Here is a 16,331-nt window from a genome sequence, read left to right on the forward strand (position 1 = left end):
ATGTGTGTAGAAATGGGGTGGGACCACCAAGGTCTCAAACCAAGGAGTCAGTAAGGGAGAAGGCGACCCGAAACGATGTTTGGATGGCTTCGCTGGTTCGGTTTCTGGATGTGTGTCCGATCTGGAACGATTCCGTAATCCCGGTCGGTTGGCGCTTGGGCCGGAAGAAGTGTATTGTTGCGGTCAAAATGTCGGACAACAATAATGAGCTCATGGCACCACTGACTTGGACACGTACACAACAGAGACAAAACAAGAATGAGAGCACGATCCCGGGGCACAACAAACCGCAACAAGTAGGAACTACGGAGGAATACCCAACACAAGAAGAACCACAACAAAACACTAATGATTAACAGAGAACAAAAGAATAAAACCAGACTTGGCCAACAATGGTGCTCTGAACTACAACCACCACGAACACCCACAAAACGATGAACCTCTTGTCGGGAGCTCATGGGCTTCTTGCGCGAGCGGAGGCTTCACCATCTTCCCTGGATCGGCACGGAACACACACAAGAAAAACAGAGAGCGAGGGAGAGAGGGAGAGAGAGAGACCTCGGCACTCAAACCGACAACGCTTTGTCCTCCCAATCATTGATGCCTAAAACAGACTCAGGCCTCCTATGCCCGGAATCCTTCACGACATCCACCCCCACCAAACCGCACATCCTTCGACATGTGCCAAGTAGTGTAACGGTGGGGATTCCAACTCAGCTTAACTCTTCCTCTCCGAATCTTCGCCAATCAAGTCTCCTTTCGGCTCCTTGCTATCGCTCCCTCCTTCTTCCAGTTCCAGATCTGGTTCTGACTCGCACCGCTTCTTGAAGACCTTTATCCACTTCCATGCAACAGGCACCGCGATCCTCGTCCCGTCAAGCTCGACAATATGGTATGTCGCATTATCGTTGGTGCTTGCCACCACGTACGGCCCGAACCACCTCCTTGCAAACTTCCGGGTTGACCAGTGTTGGTTATCTAGGATGTTGTCGTAGACCAACACCCAATCGCCCTCCTCGATCTTCTTTAGCCGGAGTCGGTGGTTTGGCCGACTGAGACCAAACTCTTCATTATTGTTGGAACGTGCAAGACATTCTTGATGTAATTATTGTTGCCCTTGCCAAGAGGAACATTGCCAATATGCCGAATGGTGTGTGTGGTGTCGTCTCTCGTCTCCACGTAGCCGAGTCGATCAGGCGTATGCAAATCACTGAACCACTCTTCGTGAGACACCATGTGATTTGAGGTGCCTAAGACAACGAACCATAGTTCCTCTAATGTGGAGGTGTTGGCTGAATTGAATGCCAACATAGTGTTCGCTTTGTGTCTCATGACAAACATGGCTCCATAGTCTTCGAATTCGGAGTTGGTGACTTGTTGACTTGTGGAAGCTAACTCACTTCTTTCGTTCGACACTCCTCTTCACGATGGCCGATTTTACCACAGTACTGTCGAATACAAGTGTATAATGGACGTATTCACACTATCCCTTTGTATAGATCAAGTTTGGGCCATTTGTGTAATTAGCATAAATGGTAGTTGCCCTAAGTCGGTCACTATATATAGTGACCTTGTAACCTTTTTGTAAGGTTGGTTGTATTATTGTTTCTATGGAATAGAAAGTCTTTTTGTGCCTCCTCTCTCTCTCTCTCTCTCTCTCTCTCTGTGCACGATCTTGCAAACTGTTATACGCAGGTTCTCAACACGAATCGAATGCTACTTGATCTTCCGCATCGACACGGCCTTGTCTCCAACATCTGGTATCAGAGCATGCACAGTATTCGGTCCTTCATCCCACTGTCGGCCGTCGTCTCAGCCTGCACAGCATTCGGTTTCCTGCGCCATTCGAAGAAGAGAGAAGAAGAAGAAAAACGAGGCTTGCATCTCATCGCGTTAGATCATCTTCGCTTGGAGTAAGCCAGTAGGTTGTACTCTGTTCCTTGTGATCGTAACCGCTCGAGGTGAAATCCCCTTGTGCAACATTGACACGATCGTGCTCCACTCGGTTAAACGGCATCCGAAGAGGTCATCAAACGCTGCTCGCCGCTCATTGTAACCACTCGGTGCAGATCGGTCTCAAGACAACAACCCCAATTCGTGCTTCATCCGGCTGATCGACATTCGGGAGGATCAGTTGGATCTGTCTCTCTCATCGCTGCAGTCACCCGAAGCAGAATCGGTCCAGACAATCGGTTTCAATAATCGGTATTTGGCATATATATTCGGAAGCGAACCGGGCTCACTCCGACTCGGCAACATTCGGGAAGACCAGTCGGTTCTGTCCCTCAAGTTACCGGAGTCAATTCGAGCAAGTTCAACAATACATATATCCGAAGCCGAACCGACTCGGGTTCAAATCCGACTAGAACGATATCGGGTGAGCCAACCGGCTGCACTCCAACAAGGTTCGCAATCAACTCCGAACCGAGCTTCGTCAACCGAAACCAAATTTGATGGCATCAACATCCGGCTCGTCAGAAATGAGTCTACGAAAGTTCGATGGATCGAACTTCAACTTCTGGAAGGAGCAAATGCAGGACTATCTCATAGTCAAGGGGCAAATCGATCCCATCGAAAATGAAGAACCTCCAGAAGGATACAAACCAATTGAGTGGCAGAAGCTGGACAGAATCGTCCGCGCCACGATTCGGATGCACCTATCGGAATCGGTATACTTTACGGTGCAATCGTGTACGACAACATTCGAACTGTGGAAAACACTATCGGACACCTACGAAAAGAAGGTCGCTGCAACGAAGATGTTTCTGATTCGGCGCCTCTACAACTTGCGGATGAAAGAATCAGATTCGGTTCAAGCACATCTCAATGAGTACGAAAGCATAAGCTCCCAAATCTCATCTCAGGGGACGGCAATCGAGGATGAACTCAGAGCAATGATACTCATGAGCAGCCTTCCCTCATCATGGGAAACTTTCGTCACAACCGTGTGCAACGCGTCAACCACGGCTGTTAAATACTCCGAAGTCACGAGCGCAATCCTGACCGAAGCAGCTCGGAGAAAGTCTTTCGCCAAAGACTCAACAGACGACGCTTATGTAGTACAAGGTTCGACAGACCGATCGAACATACGAGGAAGAGATTCCTCACGGCAGCCGAACAATCAGCGAAGACGGAGCCAGTCACGGGATAATCGAATCTGCAACTATTGCAAGAAACCCGGACACATCAAAGCCGACTGCCGCGCACTCAAGAACAAGAACGACAAGTCTCAGAAATCAGACAAGAAGAGTGGCCGGCATGAGGAGATCAATTACGTCAGCTTCTCAGCTGATGTGCTACCAAACGACCCGAATATACTATCAATCGAAAATCCAGTCGGATCAGAAGTTCTGCTCACGACTGAAGAATCGAGCACATGGCTCTTAGATTCGGGCGCGTCATTTCACGTGACTCCTCATCGATCCCAATTTCGCCAATATACGATCCGTCACTCCGACTCAGTTCGAGTCGGCAACTCGCAACACTGTGACATCATTGGAATCGGCACAGTAGAGCTCAACCTTGCAGGTGGCTCTACACTTGTACTTCACAATGTCCGACATGTACCCGAGCTCTCAAGGCCATTGATCTCAGTCGGACAACTAGATGAAGATGGCATTCGTGCCGGTTTTTCTTCGGGAGGGTGGACACTCCACAGGGGGAACCTCCTGCTTGCTAGAGGACCCAAGATACACTCACTGTATCCGTTACATGTTACGCTCAGAGAGGGTAACCTGTTTTTGGTGGATATTCCTGTGTCATCACTATGGCACAGAAGATTAGGACACCTCAGCAAGGCCGGCATTACGCACCTATCTAGAGCCGGATACATCCCTAAACTCTCCTTCTCGGACCATCAATTCTGCGAACATTGCCAGTATGGCAAACAAGCAGCCGCATCACACCCGACATCAGCACCAAGAGAAACGAGACCTCTCGATTTAGTCCACTCGGACGTCTGTGGCCCAATGCCGCATCAGTCTCTCGGCGGTGCCTCTTACTTCGTCAGTTTTATTGACGATTCGACCCGAAAGGTGTGGGCTTATCCAATTCGCACCAAAGATCGTGTCTTCTCGATCTTCTCCGATTGGCTCGCTATGGTAGAAAATCAAACTGACCGAAAACTAAAATGCTTTCGGACCGACAATGGGGGAGAGTTCAAATCAGAAGAATTCGTCAAATTCTGCCGACAACGCGGCATCCGACGTGAATTTACGGCACCACACAGTCCGGAGCAAAACGGGATTGCAGAACGCATGAATCGGACAATCCAAGAACGGATAGTTTCCATGCTCCAACACTCCAGACTGTCGGATGGCTTCTGGGCAGAGGCTCTACTCACGGCAGTACACATAATCAATATGTCGCCAAGCAGACCTCTAGGACTTCAAATTCCTCAGGAACTATGGATCGGCAGTAAGCCGAATTACGACAAGCTGAGGATCTTCGGATGCGAGGCGTACGCCCTTATTCCGAAAGATGATCGCCGAAAACTTGCACCTCGGTCCAGGAAATGCATTTTCCTTGGATATGGATCAGACGGCGAAATGGGATACCGACTCTGGGACCCCGAACGCAGACAAATCGTTCGAAGTTCGGACGTTGTGTTCAACGAGTCGGCTATGAATCCATCAGTCGAAAAACCGATCGAAGTCCGAAGGGTAACATTTTCCGATGTGCCGACCCTTCAAGAAGGCCCCGCTCTTAACACACGGTCAGCTTCACGGGTAGCTGAACCTTACACCACCGACTCGGACAACTCTGACTCGGCACAGCCGAATAATTCGCTTTCGGACCATCCGACCTCGATACCCGATGCGACCAGTCCAATCATACCTCGACGATCCGAGAGACTATCGCAACCTCCGGAGAGGTATTCTCCTGGAATTTTCTTCACCGACGCCGGCGAACCGACGTCTTACGAAGAAGCATCGACATCTGTCGATTCAGCCACCTGGCATCTGGCGATGGAGTCGGAAATGCACTCCATTCGGGCAAACAAGACTTGGGATCTGGTCGAATTACCTAAGAATCGACGTGCTCTTCCTTGCAAGTGGGTCTATCGACTAAAAGAGACGTCTGATTCGACCACCCCAAAGTACAAGGCCAGATTAGTTGCGAAGGGCTTCCGACAAGAATATGGCGTCGACTTCGACGAGATTTTTTCACCAGTGGTGAAAATGACAACCCTTCGTTTTCTACTCGGCGTAGTGGCAGCCGACAACTTGGAGCTGATTCAGCTAGATGTCAAAACAGCCTTCCTCCATGGTGATCTTGAAGAGGAAATTTATATGGAACAGCCAAAAGGCTTCGTGGCAACTGGCCAAGAACATCTAGTCTGCCGACTCAGGAAGAGTCTATACGGCCTCAAACAGGCACCGCGACAATGGTACAAGAAGTTCAACGACTTCATCCAATCGATCGGCTTCTCAAAAAGCGATGAGGACCATTGTCTTTTTACCAACACAGCTCAAGATGGATCACCCATCTTCCTCATCATTTACGTGGACGACATGCTAATTTCTGGACGCCACGCAGGCGAACTTGCCGATCTCATTCGGCAATTGCGGTTGAAGTTTGCCATGAAGGACCTCGGTCCGGCACGACACATACTTGGCATGAAGATTAGTCGGCATCGCGATAAACGACATCTTTTTTTGTCTCAGACCGACTATATCGGACGTGTCTTGGAACGCTTCAACATGCAATCAGCCAAATCTGCTTCAACCCCGCTCCCCATGAATCTTCGGCTCTCTCAGCGAGACTGCCCGACATCCGGTCCGGAGGGGGAAGATATGAAGTCGGTACCGTATGCACCGGCAGTCGGCTCCCTTATGTACCTGATGGTCGCGACACGGCCTGATATTTCTCATGCCGTAGGAGTCGTTAGCAGATTTATGCACAATCCTGGCCGATCGCATTGGAACGCAGTCAAGCATGTGTTCAAATATCTGGCTGGCACAAAAGACCACGGCATTCTTTTCGGTCCGAACTCAACCTCAGGCGTAGTCAGTTACACCGACTCGGACTTCACCGGCTGTATAGACAGTCGGAAATCAACAACTGGATACTGCTTCAAATTCGGCAATGGAGCAATTTCGTGGAAGTCGAAACTTCAGGAGTGCACAGCGACCTCAACGACCGAAGCAGAATATGTAGCTGCGTCCGACGCTGCAAAAGAAGCTTTGTGGCTCGGCCGGCTGGCGCACACGTTTCGACAAGTCGACCATGACTCGGCCCCAGTTGTCTATAGCGACAGTCAAGGTGTTGTTGCCTTGTCGAAAAATCCGGTTCACCACAACGCCTCCAAACATATCGACGTTCGATATCACTTCGTTCGGGACTGCGTCATTTCAGGGAAAATCGGTCTAGAGAAAATATCCACAACCGACAATGTCGCAGATGGAATGACCAAGTGTCTTTCGGCAGACCGCTTTCGGTCCCTTCGGCATCAGATGGGCGTAACGACAAACCAGTCCGGTTAGAGCCGGACACAGCGCAGGATGGTTTCAGACAACCGACATCAGTTCCTTAATGATCGGCTTCAACTCTTCCGACCCGACCAGTCCGGTCTTCTGCCTTCGGACCTTGCCGACTCGAACAAAACTGATATGTCCGAGAACCTAGGTTTATACCTGTAATCTTAGATAACCCATGTATACGCCCATTACGGGGGAGTGTCGAATACAAGTGTATAATGGACGTATTCACACTATCCCTTTGTATAGATCAAGTTTGGGCCATTTGTGTAATTAGCATAAATGGTAGTTGCCCTAAGTCGGTCACTATATATAGTGACCTTGTAACCTTTTTGTAAGGTTGGTTGTATTATTGTTTCTATGGAATAGAAAGTCTTTTTGTGCCTCCTCTCTCTCTCTCTCTCTCTCTCTCTCTCTGTGCACGATCTTGCAAACTGTCATACGCAGGTTCTCAACACGAATCGAATGCTACTTGATCTTCCGCATCGACACGGCCTTGTCTCCAACAAGTACTTACAAGCATAGTTCCTAATATTCGCGTACGTCCAATTTACTGGACGTACGCGAACGTTTGCAAACGTACGCATATGATACGCGATATTCGTTTGGCTTTTTTTTTTTTGACTTTTTTTTGGTTTTTTTAATTTTTGATATTCATAATATTTTGTGAATAGAAGTGACATCTGACACACATACACACACACTCTCTCTCTCTCTCTCACACGAGAACTGACATATTTTCTCTCTCTACAAAATCTAGATATCTAATATACATATTACATACTCCCTCACACAGACAAAACCCATAGCTCCTCTCTCTCTCTCTCTCTCTCTCTAGAGTCTAGATATACACTCAATCACTGTCTCCTCACACATGCAAAATAGGGCTTCTCTCTCTAGACCACACACGCTCTCTCTCTCTCTCTCTCTCTCTCTCTCTCTCTCTCTCTCTCTCTCTCTCCCCCTCACACACACACACTATGTACACCATATACACCATATGTATATATAATATATCTATGTACCGCGTATGGATTTCAATCATACTTGGAGCCTTTTCACGTATGAGTATGATACGAATATTGGCGTTTGAGTATGACACGAATGGGACGTATGGCTAGAACTATGCTTGCAAGTGGCAGGCCTGATTTGCCGACCTTGTTCGGCATGGAAGTTCCCCCTTCTTCTGAAGCTTCCTTGAGTGTTTCCGTTTTCTTGTCGAAATTGGGGGTTATTTTCATATGTTGGACCTCGTCTGCCTCGTCCTTAGCTAAATCGACCTCTACCGCCTCAACCACGTCCTTGACTATCTCCTGAATTCGAGAAGAACATATGTCCTTCCGACGTCTACTCTTCATTCTGACGTGATTCTCTTCGACCAATAACATGGATTGAAGGTCGAAAAACGAAGGGGGGTTCTCCCTCGCCAAGATTGTCATCCTTATTGGGTCGAATCGTTACCTGAGGCGGCCCAAGCACACTTGCACCATTTCGTCCTCTTCAATGTTTATGTCGATGGAGCTATGTGAATCGCAAATGCTCTTGATCTTGGATGTGTTGTCCAACATGGTCATGTCTTTTTTTTTAATGTTGTTCAACTCTTGTCAAAGTTGAAGTTTCCGGGTGGTCGTGTTGGTAGCGAAGATTCTTCTCAATTTTAGTCACGCTTCTTTAGGCATCTTGGCGTCTCGAATGTGATAGAGCATGTGATCCTGGACACTTGTTGCCAAATAGTACATCACCCGACTCGTCCCTTGTGCCCATGTTGGGTAGTTGGCGTTTGTGATGTCGGGTTTGCTTTCGAGGTCATCGTTGATGTAACTCCAATACCCTTGGCTGACTAGGTATTGATTCATCTTGTACTCCCAAGATGAGAAATTGCTCTAGTCTAGCTTTTCACTAGGGAGCGAGCTACCCATTTGTGTGTTCATGTTGATGTAGTGTCTTCCTTTTCGGCTTTTCTTCCTTCTGTCATGTACACGTGCTATGTGGCAGCACCACAGTAACAGATAACCAGATTTGTTGTCAGCGTCTCGAACACACAATCATTATGAGACGGGTGGGCTTAGTGGATATGCTAAACCATGCGCTCTGATACCATGTTAATAATTAGGTAATTAACTAAGGATTAATTGTATCTAATTATGTGAATAGATAATCACGTGTATGATTAAGCAATGGAAGATTATGTGATGTGTGTGTATGTGAGAGTATGAGAGGAAGGGTGAAAAAACACTTATGAACAACAAGATAAATGGGGGATGATTAACAATTATAGCTCCAAGAACTCGTACTTATATTAAAAGACAACAAGTTACAAAAATACCCACAATAAGGTATATATACATCTCACGTGCAAAGGTACAAGGGTGTAAGTCCTATATTAAATGAGCTTGATAGTGGGGGATCTAGAGGTATCCCACTTAAGTACAAGTAACAAAATCCTATTTAAGACTTTATGGTCAACATTCTAACTAGATTCTATTTATGTAACTACTAAGTTACATGGTTGACTAAATGATTAAACTTGGTTGAGCTTGATATCTCAACAAACACTTACTATTAGATTTCAAAATTTCAACCTCTTAAAAAGTATCCATATAGGAACTGAACCCCTAATGGAGATAATATGTTATTTTGTGGTTGATATCTCCTATTGTGAAGTGGGGATCGAAGCTTCTTGATGGCATGTTGATAATAGTACTAGGCCACTTAGACTCTCATTATTTATTATGGTTCAACACTTATGACACTCTTGAGTCCTAACAACTAAGTTTGAGATTGGTCAAGGGCATTGGCCAGAGGGCAACAATATAGTAATTCTCTTCCGACAAAGATATTTGCATACTCAAAGACTTCTACATTGAAATAAAAAAGAACATCTCAAGTTTGAATCACATGGTAAAGTCTCTAACTCTGACGTTATTTTTGTTCCACTTAGATAGATCATTGGCTTTTAAAACTACGTGTATTGGGTTTCATATACCTCCACGATATGATCATATCTAGCAGCCATTTTTTCCTCTGCCTATGATAGTGGCCCCTATTCTAGAATTGGTTGGAGAAGAGGAGATTACCCTCATCCACATTCACGTTTCAATAATTACAAGAATAGCCTTGTCTACAAGCTATGGGTATTGTTGGTGTTTTCTTTCAGTGGTTTCAGCGTGAAGAAAATCCATGTCCTGCGAAGCATCGAAGCTCTGCCGCACCCAAACCCACAAGGTAAGCTTCTTCTTCTCTGCCTCTTCTGGTTTCGGAACCCTATATCCATTTCAGGGAATCCTAGAGTACCCCTGCTTCAGAATCAAGCAAAGAAAGAAGAGTTTCTGCATCCATGGTTGGCACAATGCTCCAGCTCGTTTCACAAATAAGCTGCTCATTTCCACCAAAAGTATGTCATCTTTACGATGGTAGTTTCTGTTTTAATGTGTTTATTTATGATGATGATTTTTTTGTAGTGTTAACTGATATGACGATGACCTCGTTATTGTTGTTGAATTGACGATGATGATCGTGGATATGATAACGATGAAGATGATGTGCCACGAATCAACTTTCATGATCGAGTTACACTTTTGAATCTGATAAAGCTCTGTGGGAAAGAGAAGAAGTTATGGAAGGTGAGAAGGATCCATGTTGACCTTCTCAAGAGAAACTTGATTAGAAAAGATGTTTATATTGCTACTTCACTTATAACCACATATGCTAAGTGTGGTGCACCAGAGGAGGCTCGGGAAGTATTTGAACAACTTCCAGAGCCAAGTGTTGTGGCTTGGAATGCTCTTATATCTGGATATGCCCATAGCCAGCTCGGAGATGAAGCTCTAAAATGCTTTAAATACATGCAAAATGTAGGAGTTATTCCAGACGTGGTCACTTATATCTGTGTTTTGAAAGCTTGTGGCATTGTAGGGTCTTTTGAGATCGCACATGAGATTGAGGTTGAGGTCAGAAAGAAAGGGTTAGTGCATAATCATGTCAAGCTTGGCAATGCATTGGTGCATGTGTATTCCAAATGTGGTGCATTGGAGAAAGCACGAGAAGTTTTTGATCATCTTACAGTTCGAGATGTAGTGTCTTGGAATGCGTTAATCACTGGATATGCCCAACATGGTCTTGGTGATGAGGCATTGCAATGCTTTAGGCAGATGAAAGATGCAAAGATTTTTCCGGATGTGGTAACTTATGTTTGCATTTTGAAAGCTTGCGGCATTGTAGGGTCTTTAGAGGTAGGACAAGACATAGATGTTGAGGTAAGAAAGAGAGGTTTATTGCAGAAAGATGTTATGCTTGGCACTTCACTGGTAGACATGTATTGCAAATGTGGTGCACTGGAGAAAGCACGAGAAGTATTTGAGCATCTTCCCATGTGGAATGTTGTGACTTGGAGTGTCTTGATCAATGGGTATGTCCAGCATGGGCTTGATCATGAAGCATTGAAGTGCTTCAGACAAATGGAAGATGTGGGGACATCTCCAGATGAGATAACTTATATATGCATTTTGAAAGCATGTGGCAGTGTTGGATCTTTAGAGATTGGAGAAGAAATAGATGCTAAGGTTCGAAAGCAAGGGTTATTAAAGAAAGATGTTGTCCTAGGCACTGCATTAGTGGACATGTATTCTAAGTGTGGGGCACTGAAGAAAGCAGGAGAAGTATTTGAGTATCTTCCCATGCAAAATGTTGTGTCTTGGAGTGCCCTTATCTCTGGGTATGCCCAATTAGGTCAAATTAATGTGGTTTGGAACCTCTACAGAAGGATGAGGAGAGAAGGTGTTGCACCGAATTTCGTTACATTTACTGTTATGTTGAATGCATGCAGCCATGCAGGTCTCGTAAATGAGGGAGAAAAGTTGTTCAATGAGATGTGTGTTGTTTATTATCTAACTCCAACTCTAGAACACTACACATGTATGATTGATCTATTTGGTCGAGCAGGACACTTCGACAAGGCAAAAGCCTTGCTTGAGAAAGTCTCACATTCAGGTCATCTTCCACTATTCCTTAATGTATTGGGAGCTTGTAAGAAATGGAGAAATATGAACCTTGCTAGATGGTTATTTGAAAAATTAATAGAGCTTGATGAAAATTGTGCTGCTGCCTATGTTTACATGGAAAATATTTATGCAGCAGCTGGAGTGCAAACGGAGTAAGATCTGGAATTGAGATTTTGGGAGTAAACCAGAAGAAAGTAGTGAGGATAAAAGCATGCTGTTCCTGGACTGATGTCAATATGAATGTGACGAGAGTTATCTTTAAAAGTACTCATATATGCGTAAAGATTGCAGAGAGCTATTAAAAACTATCACATCTAACCAATGTAACGAAGAAGTGCACAGAAGTGTATATATTTTTTACGAATCGCAGACATATTTGTGGAGATTAATGCATTGATTCTTAATTAAGTCTGGGTTCACAAGGTGTGGAAGGGAAAGCCTCAGAATAGGTGCTGACATGGCAGAAAATTGTTGGTGCAGCTATCTACTTGGTCCTTAACCTTCCCTTATTTGTGTCTGATGATGGCTACATATATTTTCCAGCATTTATTGACGGAAAGGTGTTAATGTTGCAGAAACCAAGCGTAATTGTATAATAATTTTCCTATGCAACAAGGCTAAAAACTTCGTGCCTCTCATTCTTGTGGTTTGTATGGTCAGAATGGAACATTTCCACTCATGGGACCTAAAACAAAAAGGTTATGATCATGAAGACTCAAAGTAAGGGTAAAGCATGCATTTTGTACGAGAATGAATTGCTCAAAAACAATATGAAGCTTCAAACACCTATAGCTTGAGGTTATACTATACATTTGACAGCACATGCAATGGACGAAAAATAAAATTTGGGTACTCAAGAAGTAACTCTTTACAATCCGATTGTGAAATGGCAAAACCAACCAGAGACATTCTTGACTAAAACACTCTCGTTCTCTACTTGGCTCCCCTATATCATTCTTACATTCCTTTCATATATTTGGAAATTGACAACTTTTGTGTATCCCTTAAAAGTCCAGTAAGACCATGAACATATAAGAAAAGTCGACAGTATTGGATAGATGGTCCAAGTCAAAGACGAGGCTGACTAGTCGGGCTGATCGGATAGTCGACATGGAAGTCAGCTAGTCGGGCTGAATGAATAAAAATCGACATAGGAGTCGATTAGTTGGCTGATTAACATAGAGTATTATTATTATTATTATTATTATTAACAGCCATATTTGTAAATAGCCCATGCTATATATTAGTATATATACACCTAGGGCAAAAACATAAGTGTAGCGCAAAACATAATGATAGAGCGTGAAATTTGAGATAGACGCAAGAGCGCGTGAGTGAGCGGTAATATAGTTGTGAGACTGGACGCCAATAGCCCTACATGGCTGATACACTCCGTACCGAGAGAGTGTTGTAACCCATTCTTCCTTGTATATCTTTCTCATACTAGTGATTCTTGATTGCCCATGGTTTTCCCTTGTTTAGGGTTTCCACATAAAATACTATGTTTTGTGTTTTTCGCTATTTTTTTGTTTTTGTGTTGTCTATTTTTGTTCATCTTTCTCATATATCTACGATCCGATCCTCATCAAACTGGTATCAGAGCTGAGGTGCAGAAATGGAAGGAGGTTGGAGCGGCTTCCCAAGGATGATAGTTCTAAATGCACATAACTACTCTAACTGGCATATCAAGATGGAATATGTTCTAATAGTCAAGGATTTGTACAAGCCCATAAATAGAGAAGAAATACCCATAGGGGTATTAGAGTTTGAATGGAAACTCCTAAATAGGAAGGCGATGGCCACCATCAGACAGTGGGTAGATATGAGTGTCCTTCAACATGTGGATAATGACACTAAGGCCTACGAGATGTGGCATAAGTTGTCACAGTTGTACGAGAGGAAGAATGCCCTCAACAAGACATCTAAATTGATTAGAAAGATAGTAAGGCTAAAGTACAGAGATGGAGAAAGCATAGTGTTGCACATCAACACTTTCATGGGGTTAGTAAATCAACTTGTGGCAGCCAAGTTCCCCCTTGATGACGTTATGCAAGCCCTATTGTTGTTGTGTACCCTGCCAGACAACTAAGAAAACCTGGTGATGACTCTCAACACCTCATGTCAAGAAGAAAACTTGTCTCTACAAGTGTTAAAGACAAGTATTTTGAACGAGAATACATGAAGGAAGGACAATGGTGTCCTGTCCCAGTCAGAGGCGAATGTGACACAATATGTGAAGATGGGAGATAATGGAGAATGTAGGATAGCTGGCATAGGAAGTGTATGTTTGACAACATCGACTGGTTGTCGGTTGACCCTGAGGGATGTTCGACACGTCCTTGATATCAGACTGAAGCTGATATCGACTGGAAGAATGGATGATGAAGGCTACAGTGGTAGTTTTCGAAATGGCAAGTGGAAGTTCTACAAAGGAAGTCTCATAGTAGCTCGAACACAGAAACAGGGCACCTTGTATATGATGCAAGAAAAGTTGTGCAAGGACGAAGCAAACATGGAAACCGACTCAAGTGGAGAGATATGGCACAAGAGGCTTGGCCACATGAGCGAAAAAGGGATGCATATCCTAGCCAACCAGAAACATCTTCCAAAAGTAAAAGGAGTGCATCTAGAGAAAATGTGTTGACTACATAGTCGGGAAGCAAAACGGAGCTACATTTCATTCGAGACCACCAAGGAGAAGAGAAGTTGCACTGGAACTCGTACACACAGACGTGTGCTATGTGGATGCTCCATTGCATCGTGGTGGACAATACTTTGTAACGTTCATTGATGACTATAGTTGAAAGTTGTGGGTTTTTGTACTAAAGTTGAAGGACCAAGTATTGTCAGTTTTCAAGGAGTTCCAGGCTAGAGCCGAGAGAGAATCGGGTCGGAACTTGACGGTTGTTCAAACCAACAACGATGGAGAGTACAAAGGACAAATCGAGGACTACTGCAAGTCCCAAGGTATTCGACTTGAGTATACAGTGCCTAAGACCCCTTAGTTGAATGGACTTGCAGAGAGGATGAACCAGACGATCATGGAAAGAGTGAGGAGCATGTTCTCGCATGCAAAGCTACCGAAATCATATTGGGTTGAGGCGATGTACATGGTTGTTTATCTTATCAACAGGTTTCCCTTAGTGCCTCTGAAAGGTGATGTCCCACATATGGTGTGGACAAGCAAAGATGTCTCTTACCAACACATGAGGGTGTTCGGATGCCTAGTATATATGCATGTAGCTAAGGATCATATGTTGAAGCTCGATGACAAGTCAAAACCATGCATATTCCTAGGGTGCTCAAAGGATGAATTTGGCTACAAGCTGTGTGACCTTCTCGACGAGAAGGTTGTGAGGAGTCGAGACATAGTGTTTATGGAAGACAAGACAATCAAAGACTGGAAACAACAACAGTCGGGGTCATCTTCTTAACCGACTCTGAACATTGGATTAGCTGACCCAACACAACCGACTAGGAGAAGGCAACTAGTCAGAACAACTAAATCTGAGTCGCTCGACTCTGAGCAATAGACTAATACATATGAGTTGGATTTGACAAAGTTTTGGGAGTTGATTGAGGCATATGAGTCGGAGTCAGTTGAACTCCAACAACCGACTGACATACATGAATCCGAGCTGAATGAAGAGTAGGTAGAGACATCCAAACTTGAGCCGACTATGGAAGGCAAAAGATATCCACTCAAAGAAAGGAGAGCACCCACTCGATACACCAATCAATATGTCCTCTTGACTGATGAAGGTGAGCCAGAGTGCTATGTTGAAGCCATAGCTGATGAGCACAAAGAGAAATGGCTGGGTGTAATACAACACGAAATGGACTCCTTGTACGAAAAGTATACTTATGACTTGGTGGAGCTACCAAAAGGTAAGAGATCACTCAGAAAAAAATGGGTCTACAAGGTGAAGATTGGAGAAGTTGACAACACGCCCATATTTAAAGGCCGCATTATGGTGAAGGGATTTCAACCGAAAACGAGTGTCAACTTTCATGAGGTATTTGCTCCAGTTGTGAAGATGGCATCCATCCGAATTGTTTTGAGCATACCTGCTAGTATGAATATGGAGATCGAACAGTTGGATGTCAAAACAACATTCTTGCATGAAGAATTAGACGAAGAGATCTATATGTAGCAACTCGAAGGCTTTGTGGATGGAGAAAGGAAAAGAGAAATTGGTGTGTCGACCAAAGAAAAGCTTGTATGGTTTGAAACAAGCTCCATTGTTGGAACATGGGTTCCATAAAATACAAGTTGATCACTGTGTGTTTGTAAAAAGGTATGATGAAGGTGACTTCTTGATTCTCCTATTATATGTGGATGACATGTTAATAGGCAGACAAGACACAAAGAAGATCATGAGCTTAAAGAAACCCCTAGGCAAATCGTTTGCCATGAAAGATCTTGGACCGGCCAAACAAATATTGGGGATGCATATAGTTCGGGGACATAACTAAGAAAGTGTTATGGTTGTCACAAGAAAAATATGTGTCAAAGATCATTTCAACATGTCAGAAGCAAAGTTAGTCGGTTATGTGTTGCCAACAAACTACAAGTTGAATGCCAAGCAGTGTCCCAAAGGGGAGAAGGAAAAGGACGAGATGATGAAAGTACCATATGTCTCAACCGTCGGCAGTTTAATGTATGCTATGATCTGTATGAGGCTAGACATAACATTTGTTGTGGGAGTAGTAAGCCAATATATGTAATCCAGGAAGAGAACAATAGGCAGTTGTAAAATGGATACTCAAGTACTTGAAAGGCACCTCAAGGGTATGCTTGACTCCTCCTTATAAGAGTGAAGGGGGAGTTTATTAGGAAAATGTCCCTCTT

At 44.3% G+C, this 16,331-nt stretch overlaps 1 protein-coding gene across 2 annotated transcripts; it reads left to right on the plus strand.

The window, feature by feature from the left end:
• Positions 1-9,590: 9,590 nt before the first annotated feature.
• On the plus strand, positions 9,591-12,112 carry LOC147868143 (pentatricopeptide repeat-containing protein At2g13600-like). 2 transcript variants are annotated; one of them, XM_087315778.1, is made up of 2 exons: positions 9,591-9,873; positions 10,017-12,112. In XM_087315778.1, the coding sequence occupies exons 1-2, from the start codon at positions 9,660-9,662 to the stop codon at positions 11,633-11,635; spliced, it is 1,833 nt and encodes a 610-aa protein (XP_087171904.1). In that variant the 5' UTR covers positions 9,591-9,659; the 3' UTR covers positions 11,636-12,112. The 2 variants fall into 2 exon arrangements, 1 of the variants encoding a protein (XP_087171904.1); XR_015529386.1 differs by having other exon boundaries at positions 9,740-9,873; positions 9,941-10,152.
• Positions 12,113-16,331: the final 4,219 nt, after the last annotated feature.

This window comes from Azolla caroliniana, unplaced genomic scaffold (assembly GCF_043228905.1).
Source record: "Azolla caroliniana isolate FFs.n. ecotype wild unplaced genomic scaffold, voAzoCaro1.0.p SCAF_1, whole genome shotgun sequence".
Classification (NCBI taxonomy): domain Eukaryota; kingdom Viridiplantae; phylum Streptophyta; class Polypodiopsida; order Salviniales; family Salviniaceae; genus Azolla; species Azolla caroliniana.

Coding starts and splice junctions, on each gene's coding strand:
- LOC147868143 (XM_087315778.1), top strand. CDS start 9,660: ATGTCCTGCGAAGCATCGAAGCTCTGCCGCACCCAAACCCACAAGGTA. Junction 9,874..10,016: donor GCTGCTCATTTCCACCAAAA/GTATGTCATCTT, acceptor ATAACGATGAAG/ATGATGTGCCACGAATCAAC.